This window comes from Anopheles coustani, chromosome 2, assembly GCF_943734705.1.
Source record: "Anopheles coustani chromosome 2, idAnoCousDA_361_x.2, whole genome shotgun sequence".
In the NCBI taxonomy this organism is placed as follows: domain Eukaryota; kingdom Metazoa; phylum Arthropoda; class Insecta; order Diptera; family Culicidae; genus Anopheles; species Anopheles coustani.
Window position 1 is genome coordinate 87,062,947 of NC_071289.1, and position 17,782 is coordinate 87,080,728.

A 17,782-nucleotide genomic window follows, 5' to 3' on the forward strand; every position below is an offset into this window, starting at 1 on the left:
TGGACCATCGTGCATCGTGCAAACGTCGAAAGTGACCAAAAACGTCTACGAATGGACCATAAGTGATGGGGAGCGGCACGCGAGCCGTTATCATGCTGCGGTACAATGCGGTGGTTCGGGTCAAATCCGTCCCCATTTCCCACTCGAGGATGGTTGGGAATAATAACTCAGCGTAGATGACAAAGAAATGGCGGTTGTGCTGACTCGCATAAAAAGAATCTATTCTGGTCCAGAGGAAAAAAAACCATCTAACGATGGTTGGGAAATCATTACGATACGAAAGGAAAATTGATAAAATACGACACTCCATGAAATTAAAATACAAAACCATTATCAATCGTACCTCACAACAACACAATCATGTGTTTTGTTCAATCGCCAACTTTAAACGGTTCTGTTTAGAGCTTCAGCGAGGCAAGGAGGCCAATGCCATATGGTAAGAAAATAATAAGCAGCAGTTAATTACTACAGTTTTACACCACCGGACCGAACGAGTTAACCCCGCTCACCCTGTTCCACAAGACCGGTGTTCGAACTATGTCAGCAATTAGACCCAGGTAATTGTGAAACAAAATTGCGGTGTAAGATAATTATAACCGTGACAACAAACCAGTTTTGTTATGTAAATGCAAGGTAAATAATCAAAGTGTTTTCAACTAATTTTGCTCGTGTAATAGAAAACAGGTCGTGACAAAATGGTTCGGTAATGTATTCAAAACGGAACGGGACTGAAAACGCATGCATTGTAGAAAACTGTACTGAAATAAATCTAAGCCATTACCAATAAAAAGCTCAGTAAAAGCAAAGCAAAGCTTTCAACCATCTTCTTGTGCGACTGTTTTATAACTTACATTTAACGATTAATAATGAACATTTGTCTGGCGAGCCCCCAAGGTATGATTTATTTTCCTCACAAGGACATTTGACTTCAGGCGGTAGTCTGAACCAAACAAAACGCCCTCATTCTAGTGTCCGCAGGCATGTGGCTTCTGCACCTAAGCCAACGCTTACGGCGTGCCTAATAAAGTGTTGTGATTCATCATAGCGATATCCGCTAGTGTCCATTCCATCGCCGAACGACGTCCAGTCCGCAGCGCCACTTTCGATTGCTAACGACCATATTGGGCGCCTCCATTGTTCAGACTTCCTTCCGAAGAGTCCGAAAGTTGCGTGTTATAACCGGGAGTAGCTATCCACGGAAGACACTCCTCGCCACCAAACATTCATCCTCACCGTTGACGGAAATTGAATGAAGCTAGAGGATCATGAATAAAAGATAGCGATCAATGTTTCTACTCGAACTAGAGACACTCCTTGGAGCGGGAGTGAACTCTCGATACCAAAGACAACGGTAAACAGCGCGTTTCGAACTTGCAGGACTATATGCTGGCATAAACCTCCGTATAGGGTATCGCCTCACTTTAGTGGCCACACGATTGACCCCAGCAAACCGAACCGTTCGAGTACCTGCCCAAGGCTCAAGTGGCTTCGGCTCGGGCGGACATTCGGGAACCGGTCGATGACTGAGCTTCTGTTTACTCTTTGCTCTTCTATTTTTCTATTGAATTATTGATCGTTTTCTTCTACCGCGCGAGGACGAAGGTGTGTGAAATCTGATGATATCAAGCTTGAAGACTAAAGAATGGGATAAACCAATGTATGTTAGACTAAACGTTGTTTGGCAGTGGGCAAAATACTTTATTGGTTAGCGAGTTAACTTGTTTTTTTCGTTTATTTTCACACTGTCATACTGCATCGCCATGTGTTCTGCGGATATTTGATCGTATTTTTATTTCCTCTCTTATGTTATAAAAGTCAATTCAAAGTTTCATAATTTATTTATACGTTTCTCGACACACCGATGGGTACAGGCGAATATTTTCCGCAAATCCCAAGCAAAAGTCTTAAAAGAAGATAAAACCCCTAGACCAGAATGAGCTTGCAGATTTCACAACATCATTATAGAAAACTGGAAGCCTTAGCTCTTCCCTCAACGCAGAGCGCTCTCTCTTTTAGTGCCGAACGAATCACGATGCTGAATCATCTGCACGATGCAACAAGTCATGCGATAGCGTCTATTCTATCCTCGGATTTGCGGAAAACTGTTCCCGGTTCCGCGTCGACCTTTTTATGCCATTTTCCAGCTTGCGACGGGCGCTTGTTGCATGCGATCACGAGAAAAACATTGCAACTCACGGGAGCAGACGATTCGAGGAATAACAGCTGCACCGGGATATTGTATAGTTTGCCGTGCAGCGGAGCGGGAAAAAACCCTACATGTGACAAGGAAACTTTTGAAGAACTGTATACTATAGAAAAGAGCTGATCCAATACGCCAAATGATGTTTTCATTGTGCGCATCTATCAGGGCTTAAAATCGACGGATTCAAACGGTCCGTGCAATTTTCTAACACACAAAGCTAAAAATTATTCCACATTCTTGCGATCGCAAACCGCAATTCACTGAGGATGAGTCTGAGAGTTTTTCCCCTCAATGAGAGTTTTTCCCGTGGAGTTAAGCGTGAAGCATGCAGGATTGTACGCTTCGGAAAGCTCATTATCCTCATCTCGTTGCCGCATCGTGTTCTTGTCGAGTAAAGGGTGAGCGGATGGAAAACTGATTGTTGAATGTATGTTGTTTAGAAAACGGAAGTAGTAATATATTTTTATGTTTGCTTTAGTTTTTCTAGGTCTTAGATGTACTTATTATAACCACCAACGCATCTTAGCAGAGTCTTACAGTGAATAAATCTCCTCCATTACATCCATATGCCGTAGGTCTCTGAAAAATACGCTAATTTGGATTGCAATCGTAGTTTTTGCTGCTTTAATTTTCGAATGTATTGCTCATATTTTTCCAGTTCTTTCTCTGCGTCATGAAGCCGCTCACTGTTCTCCTCGTAAGATTTTTCAAACACATGCACGACATCATTCACTATCTCCAATGTGTCAGAGGATTCAACTGGAACACTCTGCTCCTCAACAGCGTTCCGTAGCAGAGTTTCCAGCTCTAAGGTTATTTTCTGTTTTTCCATGACGGTTTGCTGAAGTTCAGCCTTTTGTCTCGCAAGGAGCAGCCCTTCTCGGGCAAGCTGGCTTTCCTCGTCCATACCTTTTCGATATTTTTCCAGGACGGACTCCTTCTTTGTGTGCCTAGCTAGTGCTTCTTTTTCACAATCGCTATGGCTATCCCACGAAACTTTTTTCCGCTTTGCCTCTATCAGCTGGCCAGCGAAAGGTACGGGCATCAGTTCGCAGCAGTACAGCCCAACAGACTCCAGACCATTTGCACAGCTTTCACTGGTGAGACCTGAAGCACTAAGCTGGTACAAAAACTCGTTCGTTCTGAAAAACTTTCGTAACGTTTCACAATCGAAGCGGTTGCCTCGTAAATCTAACTGCAAAAGGTTTCTGTCGAATAGCAGCTTGTGGCTTATAAGCACTATCTCGTTGAAGCTGGCATCGAACTTCCGAACATTTTCTGCAACCTGGAAGGCTACCCCAAGGTAAACGAGCTTGTTCGAGGAAACATCCAATAGTTCCAGGTTTGGAAACGTGTAATTCTCACTGTTGATAACGTCCACGATGAAATTATACTCTAAATTTAACGTAGATAAAGTACTATGACTTTGCAACAGTTCGCTGAAGTCTACCATGGTGATTTCGTTCAGTGAAAGATCCAAGTTAGAGACCCCATTTCGACACTTGGAAGTCAGATCTGACAACGCGGATATTCTATTGTTGGCTAGAATGATTTTCTTTGGAGCTCCACCGATACAGATTAGTTTCGAAATACGATTGTTTGGGGCCAGAAGGCTCTCGATGGACGGTCCTACGAAAAGCTCCGACACAAAATTGTTGCTCAAGTCCAGATGCTGAACCGTGGATAGGGAGCTCAAGTTAACGATCCCCGTGATAAAGTTGCTCGATAGATCTAAAATTTGTAGACTCTCGAAGCCTGCCAGATCATCGGCATTGAAATTGTTCAATGCATTACCACTCAAGTCTAGCTCCTGTACAACTGCCCGCAACGGTCCGATGCTGTCGAGAACATGCTTTAAATTGTCATCCGTCACATCTTGCAGCTTGAACTGGTTGGCTAGTTGTATCACTTGTGGCATCGTACCTCGCACAGCGGCAACGGTGCTGAAAAGAATTGTTTGTTATTCGTAATGTACCATGATTTTAAGCATGCTCTTACTAAACCAGAAAAGCACAAATAAGCGATGTGTTTAACCGCGACATGGTGTTTCGTCTTTCAGTGATCACGTCGCATTTGGAACTAATTTTAAACCGTGATTGTGTGCCATAACAGGAACAAGTCACTGAAGAGGTTCGATTACAAAACTTTAGGTCATCCGGAAAGGGCAGAACGTTGATTTGGGGCTAAAAAAAATGGTAAACATATATTGCCGCTTCGAACAACTATGTTCAAACACACTGATAAGAAACGGTTCGTTCTGGGGGTTTTGCGTCAAATTATCTCCATTGATTCTATGTTCGACTTACACGCTTTGCTCCTAATCTATCAATCCCTAGCCGGTTTGAAACCTTAACCTCACCTTACACACCACAATCTCTGTGGACTGGCAATTTGAAAAACCCACGTTATCATTGTTTCCGGGACTTCCACTGGAACCAGACATGGTCCCAATAACGCACAACCCAAACGGAAAAAGTGTCAATAGTTGAATCAACAAAATAAATATGGCAACGATGTGCTCTGTCACCTTCGTTTGTTGGGCTGTGATAAGCTGGTAAGAATTCGCAATTAAGTTCGAATTTGAACAACATAAAAATGTTTATTTATTTAAACAGCATTCTCCTCCGGTGTGAATCAATCGCGAGTCAAAGCAATGAGGATGATAAAGTGACTCCAGCATCAATTGAGCATAAGTCTTCTCTTTCTCAAATGCCAATACCTTGCGATAGAGGTACAAAAATCGAGGATTGTGTGTTTAGCCATGCGTTCATTATCTCGAGAGATTTTGAATACTATTTTGGAAGCAATAAGACGCAGCTTACTGGCAAGAAAAGGATCGCTTTTTCGTCATCAACAATGAAATGGATTCCAAAGCAACTGTTACACTCGTTTCCAAACGTAGAAATACTGCATCTGGAAAATCTACAAACTAAAACCGTTAAGTCGGAAGCTTTGCGTAACGGTACCAGGATCAAACGGTTGTACCTCGGCAAAAATAATATCGAAGCTCTGGATGATGATGTGTTCGATGGTCTTCATTCGGTGGAGCATATATCTCTTGCCGAAAATCGACTTGCTGCCCTACCGCCAACCTTATTCCAGCAAACGCGCAAACTGAAGACACTCACAGTTGCTGGTAACAATTTGGAACGAATCGAAGATGGGACTTTTCAGTTGACAACCGAACTCAAGTACGTTAACATTTCCAACAATAAAGTTAACTTCTTCAGATTGGCTCTGATTCCAAGCCTTCTTGACATCGACGTGAGTTACAACAAGCTTGAGGAGGTGGCCTTGTCACAGAGAGTCCAATATCTGAATGCATCACACAATCTAATCGGAATCGTGACCGGATTCAGCCGAATGTTGAGGGTACTCGATCTGACGTCCAACAACATTCAACAAACTCGTTGGGTCCAACAGTTTCCAGGGCTGGTCGAGCTTTACCTTTCGCACAACCAATTGCAAGAAATAGAGTCCGAGCCATTTTTGCAGCTAGAACGTCTGCAAATCTTACTACTGAACAACAACCAACTGTTCACCGTCGATACTTCGATGGACCTGCCGATGCTGAGAGTGTTCGATCTATCGCACAACAATTTGGTAAATCTTGACAATACGGCATACCACCTGAATAAGCTTGAATCGCTTTCACTCGATCATAATTCGTTGGTGATGATTACACCAAGGGTCAAGAACAACCAGATACGCATTTCACTCGCTTCTAATGATTGGGATTGTGAAAATTTGCGGACACTTACATCGGCCCTGTCTAAAACTGCCATCAAAGATCGAGATGAAAATTGCGCTACACCGTACGAAGAGATCGGAGGCATTTGCTGCCGACAAAACGCGGGAACTCCGTATTTGGAAAGACTTCTAGAAATAAACAAAGAATCCCGTAAATGCGAGGTGGATGTAAGTTTGTTTCAAAACGAAACTAAAGGCACATCAAGTGCAAGTTATCAAGAACAGTGCAATGATGTTTTGTTGTTGCACGCAACAGTATCGGAGATAAACGCATTGCATAGAAATATTGTGAATAAGTTCGAAACAACAAACGTAACTAAATTCAACAACACTTCCATGAAGCTTGCAGAATATTGGTCACACTCAATCTCGTTTCTAAAGGAAAGAAACAAATCGAAAAATGATCAGGCAAGGGACCGTTTAACTGAACTCGAAAACAAGAGAATCCAAATTAAAGAGTTAGAGAGGGAAATCGTAGCGTTGCAAGCGATGTTGATTAAAAAAGTAACTTTATCTAAATATTTACGCAAAACTAACGATGTTACAATGTCATCCAACGAAGAGAAAGCCATCATGTAAAATATTTACCAAAATTAAAATATGACTATAAAAATCACCTCACTGCTTCTTAAATTACCGCAAATTAATCGTAGTCCGTAACATGTTCAACGTAGCAAGTGTCTTTCAACAAGTGTCATCGGTCCCCTTTCCGGAAATATCCCCTCTATTGGCATCAATTTGTCTGCCAGCCTAATAGCCGAAGATGCCAAAAATCTGTTCTACAAAGTGTCACTCACTTATTTGTTTCTTTTGTACACGCCACACTTCCAACCAATATCCTTTCCCCACTTTTGCTTCTTCCGAACAACTTCACAACAGGTGTGCTCCATGTGCCGTCTAGTGTGAATACAAGATTCCAACATGTGTTTTGGGCGCGATCCAAAATATGGCAAATGGACTGAACCAAAGTCGGTAGGGGATCGGTTGGATTCGGTTAGTTTGTTGTAATTGTGGCATGGACATGTATAAGTCCGGTCTCATGCTTTTTGAAAGAACCAGTTGGCTTCCGACTGTGGCAAGCGATGGGAAGAAAAAAACACAAAGGAAAATTTGTCTGATCCTCTCTGAAAATTGAATGCCCACTTCAAAAGTCTCACACAATTCTTGAGAAACGTCACATTCTTACCGTATCATTCATGTTCAACGAAAGATAATTTCTAAACGATTGAGTACGTACACTGTACTTTTATAATTTTGAACATTGAACATACATCCAACACTGGGCGTGTCCTTCTGACCTTGTGTGGGACATCTTTAGCGAACGGAGGATGGATATCAACAAGTTTAGATGCATGAAAGAAAGAAAACAACGAAAACGCATTGCACGAACACAGCGGTTAGGCAAGACAACGCCTCGTCTTGCATATTAAATCGCACAAGAAGCGTACCTGTTACGCTGAATATATGAATATACACCATCAAAATAATTAAAATATGCATTGATAGTCCCAGCATGTATTCAAGGGTTCAAAAGACTGATTTAAGAACCAGATTGCAGTTTCAGATCAACAAAAAATTCCTGAATTTAGAATTCCTGAAATGAAATCTATTTTCGGCAGCCATGTTATTATAACGAGAACGAAACCAAAATGTAGTATTGATATCTTCTTCAAATCAATAGTTATTAAGGCAGCTTGGAAGCATGAACGTTTAACTAGTATGTGGAAATAACAATCACCAAAATATAAAGCAAATCAAAGTTTCAGCAGGAACTGACTATCGAATGAAATAAATTATGCAACACTCGTGTTAGTGTCAGTATTCATCTAAATTACTCCTAATCTCAGAAAAACGGACAATTTTCCTGCATTCACCCTCCGTTTACTATTTACTCCCTACTTAAAGCACAATAGTTTTTTTTTCGAACCAATGTCCCCCGCAGCTAGTAGCAATTAATCTTGGGCGATTCATCCCTTTTTTGTTGCCAAAAACTGGGATAATTAACGGTGACATGACCATTGTCACCCCAGGCTCCTGGCATATCCTCGGTGGCTAATTTATACCATTTGCTTAATTCACGTCCGCTTAACGTTATGGACCATCGTGCATCGTGCAAACGTCGAAAGTGGCCTCCGGAAACACGAAAACGTCTACGAATGGACCATAATCGATGAGGTTGACGACACGCGAGCCGTTATCATGCTGCGGTACAATGCGCAGATTATTTAAAAAACAAAAAAATCACAGCCATAACGATTATACTAAAATAAACTAATAACAAAAACCTTGTTTACTTAATGTTATTAATGTTAAAATAATAAAAAATACTAACATGTAATATCGATAGAATAATTAGTAAAACAATCTTCAAATACAGATTTCCCAACAAACAATATCTCTCAATGAATATTTTCGAGTGAAAATTTGTATAAGCCCATTAACTTACACTTGGTAAGCATACATCCCAACTACGTTAATTTTCGTTTATTTTCCTCACAAGGACATTTCCTTCCACCAAACAAAACGCCCTCGTTCTAGTGTCCGCAGGCATGTGGCTTCTGCACCTAAGCCAACGCTTACGGCGTGCCTAATAAAGTGTTGTGATTCATCATAGCGATATTCCGCTAGTGTCCATTCCATCGCCGAACGACGTCCAGTCCGCAGCGCCACTTTCGATTGCTAACGACCATATTGGGCGCCTCCATTGTTCAGACTTCCTTCCGAAGAGTCCGAAAGTTGCGTGTTATGACCGGGAGTAGCTATCCACGGAAGACACTCCTCGCCACCGAAACATTCATCCTCGCTGTTGACGGAAATTGAATGAAGCTAGAGGATCATGAATAAAAGATAGCGATCAATGTTTCTACTCGAACCTGAGACACTCCTTGGAGCGGGAGTGAACACTCGATACCAAAGACAACGGGACATAGAGCGTTTCGAACTTGCAGGACTATATGCTGGCATAAACCTCCGTATAGGGTATCGTGTGGCCACACGATTGACCCCACCAAACCGAACCGTTCGAGTACCTGCCCAAGGCTCAAGTGGCTTCAGCCCGGGCGGACATTCGGGAACCGGTCGATGACTGAGCTTCTGTTTACTCTTTGGATTTTTCCATTGAATTATTGATCGACTCCTGCCATCCGCGCGAGGGCGAGGACGTGTGAAAGCAAACGTTTTTCCAAACGGGTCTGAAGGTTAAAGCGAGCCATGTTCCGGACATGTTTGAATTAAGCCCAGCCCGGCCAATGCCCAGCACCGGATGGCGGAATGGCGTGTGGGTGTGATTTACAGGTTTTATTGATCGGCCCGATAGACTCCCGAGGCAGGATAACGGGACGGCTATCTGTAATGACCATCTAAAGTGCCCCGAGCTTTTCTTTGCCCACTCGGCGCCAAACAGTCGACCCAGGATGACGTATGGAGTAAATATTGTGAGCGAACCATGGATCACCCGGCAACCAAGCATCTTTGTCTAACGAATAATAATGCTTCGTGATCGTACAATATTGTACACAGATAGGTAAATCAAAAGTGCTTAAAATCAAACATAAACACGCTTCACAAGATCTTAAACCGCGTGAGTTCGTTTTCCGGAAACGTTGCTTTAACTCCTTCAAAAACGCCCTTGGCCGGCCTAGGAAGCTCCGGGCTCGATTAGGGAGCCATAAAGTGAGCAATGCGAACGAGCAAAAAACGAGGTGTTGTGTGAACGTGTGCACCGGATGGCAATCGAGGGAAAAGTTCTGTTTTTATTTTCCGCTTTGCTCGCTCGTAACCGGTTGTTGTCTACCCCTTCCTTCGCTTCCTCCGCCTCCTTGAACAACACACTCGACAGCAGAAGCTGGAAAGAATGGCGCAGAGTACTCTGCGAAGATGCAACAAGTCAAGCGTTGCAGTCTGCGGAAGCTCTTTTTCTTGAATTGCGGAATCCTTTCCACTTTGGCTCGCTTTCCAAGGAATGGTTGCCATTTCAAGTGGAACTAACAGTTGCTGTAGATCTTGCAGCAAAAAACACAAAATTGTGGTAATCATCCGGAATTTTCTTACCTCACTAATTCAACAGTTTGCTTCACATATTTTTTTGTTTACAAGCTTGATGTATTTTACGTGCTGTTTTGTGCACCATAATGCAGCATAAAAAGTTCTAAAGCTAAAAAATAATTAATCCTTGCTTTGTTTTTCTTCTGTTTTCTACCCTTCAGCATCAACCGTCGGATACATACAATGTGCATGTGGTATAGGACCGGTTACCGTTGCTCCAATTTCAAGCCTCACACTAGTCCTTTAACCCGAACATTGGACGATCATATATCTCGAGAAGCGGATTATCGTCATCCTTACCGCAGGTTTCCCCGTGGCGAGAGCAGATGGACATTAAATCCCGGACAGTGGCAACAAACCCGCAACCTGAACCGTGCTCTGCTGATAAACCCAACCACATTGGGTTGGCCCTTCCCTTGGGGTAGTGCGATACTATTTCTTCATCTTTGTTCTAAAGTTACTTACACGCTGCGACCGCAAGCACGTAGCCGCACCACCACTTAATCCCTTATATCTGGAGTCCGGCTAAGCCCCCCCCAGCTGGAAAAGCCGTGCAGATACTTTCGATGCAACGTTCGTTAAGGTACGGTACACGTGCCTTCCTGTCCGATTTTACGGGTAATGAAGAAAAAAACCGGCTCACTTTTTCATCCTACCAACTGGAAAAGCCAGCTCTCTTGGGCAATGTGTGTGGGGCTCGAGCAATGGGGCAGTCTATATTTATGCCGCGCTATAGGTCCGCGGTTGGTACTGACAAAGCTGACCACAATGTTGCTCGTGATATCGTGAGTGTTTGGCCGAGGATTTGCAGGCTTTTATTGTGGTACGCTTTCGCTGTTTCATTAAGCACCTACGAAGACATTTTATTTTCGTGAAATAATTCTTCTTTCTTGTTTCATTCTTATACAAAGCAGTCGGCTATCTAAATCACTCCTGGAACATAAATATTTTAAAAGATGCTTATTTATTCATCTAATGCTATGAAAGCATTATATTATTCAAGAAAGTCTTCAGTTAAAACTCGATGCCTATCCTGCAAAGAAATCATCAAAACTTCGCTTTTAAAGATAAAATGCCTTCAAAGCTCGCGAACTCCAACTCCAAAGAATCCCCCCCGAAACGAACCAATCAATTGACCATTCCTCATTAAACTTGCACCGCATTAATGGAAAGTACGAACACGGACAAAACTCATCAAAACGAGCCGTAGGCTGGTGGGGGTGCGGGCGCATACTTCTCTGCCAAAGACGAAAAACATAAAAAGGATGTTTCCTTTGCTGCTGACGGATACGGCTCGATGGCTTCAGGAAATAGACTGCCTCCAGGACCCTCCCGGAACCCCGGAAACGCAAAACCGGGTCGAACGAATAAGTTATGCGCCGCGGCGAGCGGAAATTTTGCGAGAAATTTCTACGAATGGAATATTAAATTAAACGCAAATTAGAAGCTCAAGTGAACGGAAAACCAGATCGATTCAACGCTCCACTTCCCACCGCGGAATGGCCGATCCATCGCATCGGGGTGGTATCGGGAAGAAGCATTAAAATCAGCGATGCTGAACGATTGATTTTTTGATAAATTGAAAATAAAAATGTTCACCGAAGCATTCCCATAACGCTTCCAAACGATTCCGGCCTTACAGTGTTTATGCAGATTTGCCTGCTCTGTGTTTGTAGCGTGATTTTTATATGAAAATTCGATACGAATAAATTAATCCAGCTCGTATTTATTCGATTGCTTCAAGCAAATTAACGGGGCCCAATTTTTTGCTCTCAGTGCAAGAGTAAGAAGTTCTTAACTTTGTGTCATTTATTAAATATTTGTTCACTAAAATGCAGGTAAATTTATCCCCTTATAGTATTTGTGAAACGAGAAGCTCACCTGATGCTTTAAGAAAAAAATGATGACATACCTGGAAAGAGAGTAAAAAAAGGATTATTAACTACTATTATTCCCATCGTCATTTTTTAGTGCTGATATTTGAAAATATTGTTGAGTTTAACATTGAGTGAGAGATAAAATTCAAACAATAACTCTAAAGCAACAAAAATGATTTTTTCGTCTTATTTCTTCTTGCCATTATTAGGTTCCGAAAATTTAATTTGCAAATCTTTTAACTTGACATTAAACACGAACTTTTGACATACTTTCAAGGAATGAAATGGTAATTCAAAGATTTGCCATAAAGAATAAACCCCGTTTCGTCGTTTCGATCGGAAATGAATATTTAATCGCATGCTTTACAATAGATACAATTCTGATTCGACCGGAAAATCGTATCGCCTTCCCATGGCACGTTTTGGAATTCGAATTACTGACATTCATTTCAAGCAACGCCACATTGCTGCCAAGTACAGATTTATCTATCACACCGAGTGTTCGAGTCTGAATTTCGACATCTGGGACATAGACAACGTCGTATTTTAGAGATAATTGCAGCTCCCGCATGTCAAACGGAAACACTGAGCCTTGTCTTCACCGAGAAAGAACCGGTGGTGCCATTAACATTCGATTTTCTTCGTCAATCCATTATGGAGCGGCCTTACAAAGATGGCTGCTGTGGTCCATGCTGAACGGAGGGAACGAATTTACACGAATCATTTGCTAACGAGGGGTTAGTATGGGCCCGAAAAATCAAGAACATATTTTCCCTTATCCAACAGCATTCTTTTGGTCCCAGAGACCGTAGAGTTGGAAGCAGTGTCTATGTTCAATATGTTGCGTAAATAAATTTAAATCCCCACCGTGCGGATGACAGAAGAGCAAACGAGCCATGGTTCATGGCTTTGGAGAACATTGTGCGACAGCATTTCCCTGAAACGTTGTCCCTCCAGTGTCGCATGCAACCGTTTAAGTTTTCGACACCAGATCTCGATCGGATTTTTGCTTTCAACTAAGTGCCCCCGAGATACGACACGGGCGTACTAATTTATGTGTCATTTATCCCCTAACGATTGGTTTTCGGTGGGTAAGTGTTGTGCCGCCACTCGCGCTTAGTGCTAATCTACGATTGAGGTTTTAAGCAACATAACACTCTACCTATCGCACCGAATACCCTATCTGCAAGTTGCGTTCTGAAGGGACCCGACACCCGTCTCGGGCTGGGGCCCAAGTTGTCTAAACGGCGACTTCTTTGTGTCGTTTCTGCGGGCGGACTTAACCGAAGCCAGTGACCCAGTGAATTGCTGGCTCAGTTCTCACCCCGCCACCGACCGGCGAGACGACGCGATGCCGAAGAAGAATGCCTCTCCACGGACCCATATCTCGGGGCAGTGGATAAGGGAATTTATAACGTAACGATGGTGCGCATTATTACGCAGGATTAATGAATGCATTACCATAAATCCACATTTCGTTAGCGCCAGTGCGAAATGCGGCGGTCCTTGGCGGAGGTCACCACCACCGTCGGTGGAAGGTGTAATGAGGCGGCAAAAGGAGAGGGCCGGATCGTAGCCAGTGGTACGCTTTTGGAAAGCGAAATCGATTTGCATATTTTATTCCTACCGAGCAGTGCGTCTCCGTGCGAATCTCTGCAAATAAGAATATCTAACGGCGACTATCGTGAGACATAGTGCAGCATTCTGGTTGGCAAAGGTCTTCAGGCAAAAGGCCATGCACTGGAGGTCAAAGAAGCTATTTGAAAATTGTTAAATGTGTTGCGAAAATCTAAACGATTGTTTGTAACCATTCGACTTGCCAACCAGAATAGAAGCTAGGATTTGCTGATCACAAAAATATTAAATACGGTAACCATGACAATGACATCGATGATGATGGTTTATGTTATTAATCCAAGGATACTTTTCTTCAAAATAATACACTTTCTTGAGAGAGCAGGAACATCAAAACCCTATCAACATAATTTATCTAAAATGTCAAATTTTTATGAGATTCTACAGATAAATAAAAATTCTATATAGTTTAATGAAAGAAAATTTATTATACGTAGAATATTACCTACATTTAATAAAACGCCATTAATACCAAACGAATCTGTCTCCTGAACTCCTCTCATCGTGATTCCGACCTTCTGACAGACGAATGAGACCCAATAAATCATTCGATGACCCATCGAGCCTTCCAAATCCTAACAGCTAATCGATAGGATGCCAATGGCTTCTGGACAGGGACTAGCTCAAATCAGCTGAGTCCCTTTTCTTCCCAGGCTTCGATGACACTTCATCACTTCGCCCGATCGATCGAGTATCACCTGTCAAACAGATCGTCGCTTCGGAACGGGCAATCAGTTATCCAACGACTCGACGATCAATCAACCGGTTCCGGAAACGTATTTCGCTCGGCGGTAGCACCGGTTGACCGGTAAATGTACCGCACTTTCACCGTCAGCTGACTTGGCCACCGGGCAGAGCAGAGTCCCACGACCGGGACACCGGACGAACGATGCAAAACGTCCATCCTCTATTTTTCACTTTCAATTTTTTGGACAAGCGCCACGCGATTAATGGCGCCTCCTATTGCCGTCCCACTTCCACCTTCTCAACGGACTTCTGCAAAATAACACACGACGGCGAATGTCCTCTGAATAGCGCACAGTGCCGGGCACGCGGCTGGATGCAGTCCACAATGTCGCAAATGGACTGAACCAGCACACACATCGTTCCCTCCGAACTCGACCAGGATGGATTGGCTTGTTGATTCGTCGTGCTGCGGCATACAGATGTATTTGTCCGCTGTCATCTCCTCCGGGGGTGGCATAAATATGTGCGTACTCCAAAGGCCACCCGTTGGCCCCCGGTTGGCGAACGCGGTACCGGATGCGGTTATGATGGATGCTAAAGGCGGCTCGATTTGCATGTTCTGGCAAACGTTCAATTCTGGCGACTGGTGACGCTGGACGCTCGATCTCATCTGCCCTGCCCTGTCCCGCTCCTTAGCTCTGCTGCCGTAACAGACGGCACCGAAATGCGACACATTCCCATTCCGTACTCTCGCTTTCCGAACAAACATACCGACGGGCTGGAATATGCTGACTCCGTAGGATATGCTCTGAATGAAAACAACATCTTTCTTCGTGAGCCTCCACTTTACAGGGCGCATATCCATATGGGCAACACGCGCGCACCGAATGCTTTCATCGGGCGTACCTCATGCTCGGAATCTTAAGTAAAAATTATTCGATGCCGAACACAGGCGCTTCTCTGTTCTTAATACACCGAGCACGACTTCGACATCACTTGACCTTGTGAGAGTTTTATTTATTCTTTTTTTTTATTCTACCCGGGAATGACCGATATCAACGCGAATGCCATGGCGGGGAAAAGAAAGGCTGAAAAATAACCATATCGGCGTCAGGATGGTTTGTACGCTGGCGTCGCTTCTTGCATATTAAATCAGCCGAAAAGCCCTACTTGTTGAATGCTTGGATTTAGGGGGCGTTCTGTTTAAAATTTTATGTTAAGCCTCGTTTTATTCAATCAGTTTTCACTTGACAGTTTCCTTTTGCCTACCGTGTTAACCCCACCGGTTGAATTGTCTTTTGGAACCATTTGTTTTGGGATTAAAAGCAGACCAATGCGGTCTGTACCGCAACCAACATGCCTTATCCATATACGCTATAACCTTATGTTCTTACTTCCATTACTTGATAAACAACGTTCATCTTGAATTGGTATCATTTTGTTGATCCTTGCTTATTGGTAAGGATTAGATATTTTGCAGCAATGAAAACTTCACTCGATATATTTTGCGAAAGCTAAAATGGTTATGAAAATTTTATGAATACTTATATTATGTAAATTAATTTATGACCAGCATTATACAGATATTTGTTATCCATTTTTAATGAAAAGACCCAGGACTTTTTCCCAACCAATATTAGCACACGTAAATTTAGACCTTACTAGAATTACTAATTAAAACATAACATGTTCAGGACTTTCCACATGTCTAAACTAGCATTAAGTGCTTAAACTAGTGTTACGGGCAATCGATATATTATTGACATATTGTTTTATGACATATTGTTATTGACATATTGTTAATTGTTGAAGAGTAAAGAGTTGAAGAGTAAATAACTTCAATCAAGACAGTTTCTCTCCTTTTAGTTAAATAATTGTCAATTTCTGCGCAGAATAACAACAACATCTGATTTGACCAACTAATTGCAATAAATAAATATCCATACGTAAATTAAACCGATTTATCGCGTAATCCAAAAACCATCTTTCCTTAACAAACGATTTTTGAAACTCGACTTAACCACAAATTAAAGTACGGTAAGAAACAAGCCAAAGAAGCCGTATCCATTTTAGGAGTTGAAGAAAAAGGACTCGTTTCTCGTCAGCATACCCACTGTACGTGCATATCGGTTTGCATTATTTGCTGCTGCTTCAATAACAACAACTGCAGCTAGCTGTATGTCTGTAACCGTGAACCCATCCAGTATCGATTGGGACTGCTTGTTACATTAATAATGCAGCTGCATGTTGCTGCCGTTACGGGTGCCGGGTAATCCGTTCCAGAGCAAACAGTTACCTTATGTTCCGTTTTGCTGCGAAATAACGGAGCGTGTGTATTTGTGAAACAATCGGTTAAAAAGACACGGGGCAGGTGAAAACAGTACTGTTCATAACAGTTTGGTGAATTGGTGAATTGGTTTGTCAACTTCAATAGGTTGTAATAGTTTCGTTACGTTATTTATCACCTTAATTCGTTCACACGTTTTTTTTAACAACTAATTTCATTATATTTTCGGATTTCCCCTCAATCTAAATGATCTGTCTACTATCTTCTTACCGAATTAGTTCTTATTCCATCCGGCAAAATACGCTCTATGCAGGATGTATCATGTCCGCCTATTATCATAATCAGACACTTCGAGGCGTAACGCTCACGACTCAGTCCGAAATTTCCCGTCCTTCCCAACTTATTCGTGCTACCCAAGCTACCGACAACTGCCACAACGAGGGGAATCCCACCAGATAAGGAGCTGAACGAATCTTAATGCCATGGGTCAGTGTGTGTTTTGCTTCCAATGCAATCATTGCTTCCAACTTAGAAATCTTCTTCCCATTTGTTCTCCACAGTTCTTGTTGTTGTATTATCAGCGAGTGTGCTGATTTATATAGACACAATCGTATGCAATCATCAGTCAAATGAAATTGAAAAACGAGAGAACGTTTTATAATACAGTAAATTCAACTTGGTTTTTGCTCCTATGAGTTCTGTTTTATTTACTCAGATTTCAACATTTCTTTGCTGCACGTTTCATGCTACTTTCCCGCATTCATTGTTGTTAGAGTTTTGGTTAACGTTTCCTGTTTGGTCTTCAATTCCGCCAAAGTGCTGTTGACTTTTTGCAGGGCAATATCTGCATCTTCGTTCAGTTTATCTAATCGTTCCTTTTCCTCAAGCTGTTGTTCGATCATTTTCTGGTAGCTCTCTAGATCTTTAATTGCCTGCCTCTGCTTATTTTGCTCTTCGGTGTTCCTATTTTCAAAAAATTCCACAATCTCATCGGTCATCTGCAGAGTATTTTCGTTGTACTTGAGCTCCAAAGTTTGGGCTTCCCTTTTCAACAGGTTCTCAAGCCCACGGATAATATGCATTTTATCTTTCAATTTATTCTCGAGCTCCTGTTTGGTCACATTCAACCTTGCTTGTTCACGCCTTTGTTGGGCAGCCAAATCAACTTGCGTATTGTACTTCTTTAGGATGGCCGCAAGTCTTTGCGATCTTACCGCATTCTCTTTTTCACACCGCTTCTGGTCCTCGGCGCCGTTTGATGGGGTAAACAATGAGTTTTCTTGGCGTTTCAGAGCGATT

The 17,782-nt window shown here is 42.5% G+C and overlaps 1 protein-coding gene across 1 annotated transcript; it reads left to right on the forward strand.

Annotated features, from left to right (window-relative positions):
* The first annotated feature begins 5,059 nt into the window (after positions 1-5,059).
* LOC131265238 (uncharacterized) lies at positions 5,060-16,961 on the forward strand. The gene is made up of 2 exons (XM_058267499.1): positions 5,060-6,121; positions 16,902-16,961. The coding sequence occupies exons 1-2, from the start codon at positions 5,060-5,062 to the stop codon at positions 16,959-16,961; spliced, it is 1,122 nt and encodes a 373-aa protein (XP_058123482.1).
* The last annotated feature ends 821 nt before the right edge of the window (positions 16,962-17,782 follow it).

What these genes read in the sequence shown, in the direction of transcription:
- LOC131265238 (XM_058267499.1), top strand. Translation starts at nt 5,060, where the DNA reads ATGAAATGGATTCCAAAGCAACTGTTACACTCGTTTCCAAACGTAGAA. An exon ending in CCCGTAAATGCGAGGTGGAT is followed by an intron (nt 6,122 to 16,901) that starts GTAAGTTTGTTT and finishes GTGCTACCCAAG; the next exon opens with CTACCGACAACTGCCACAAC.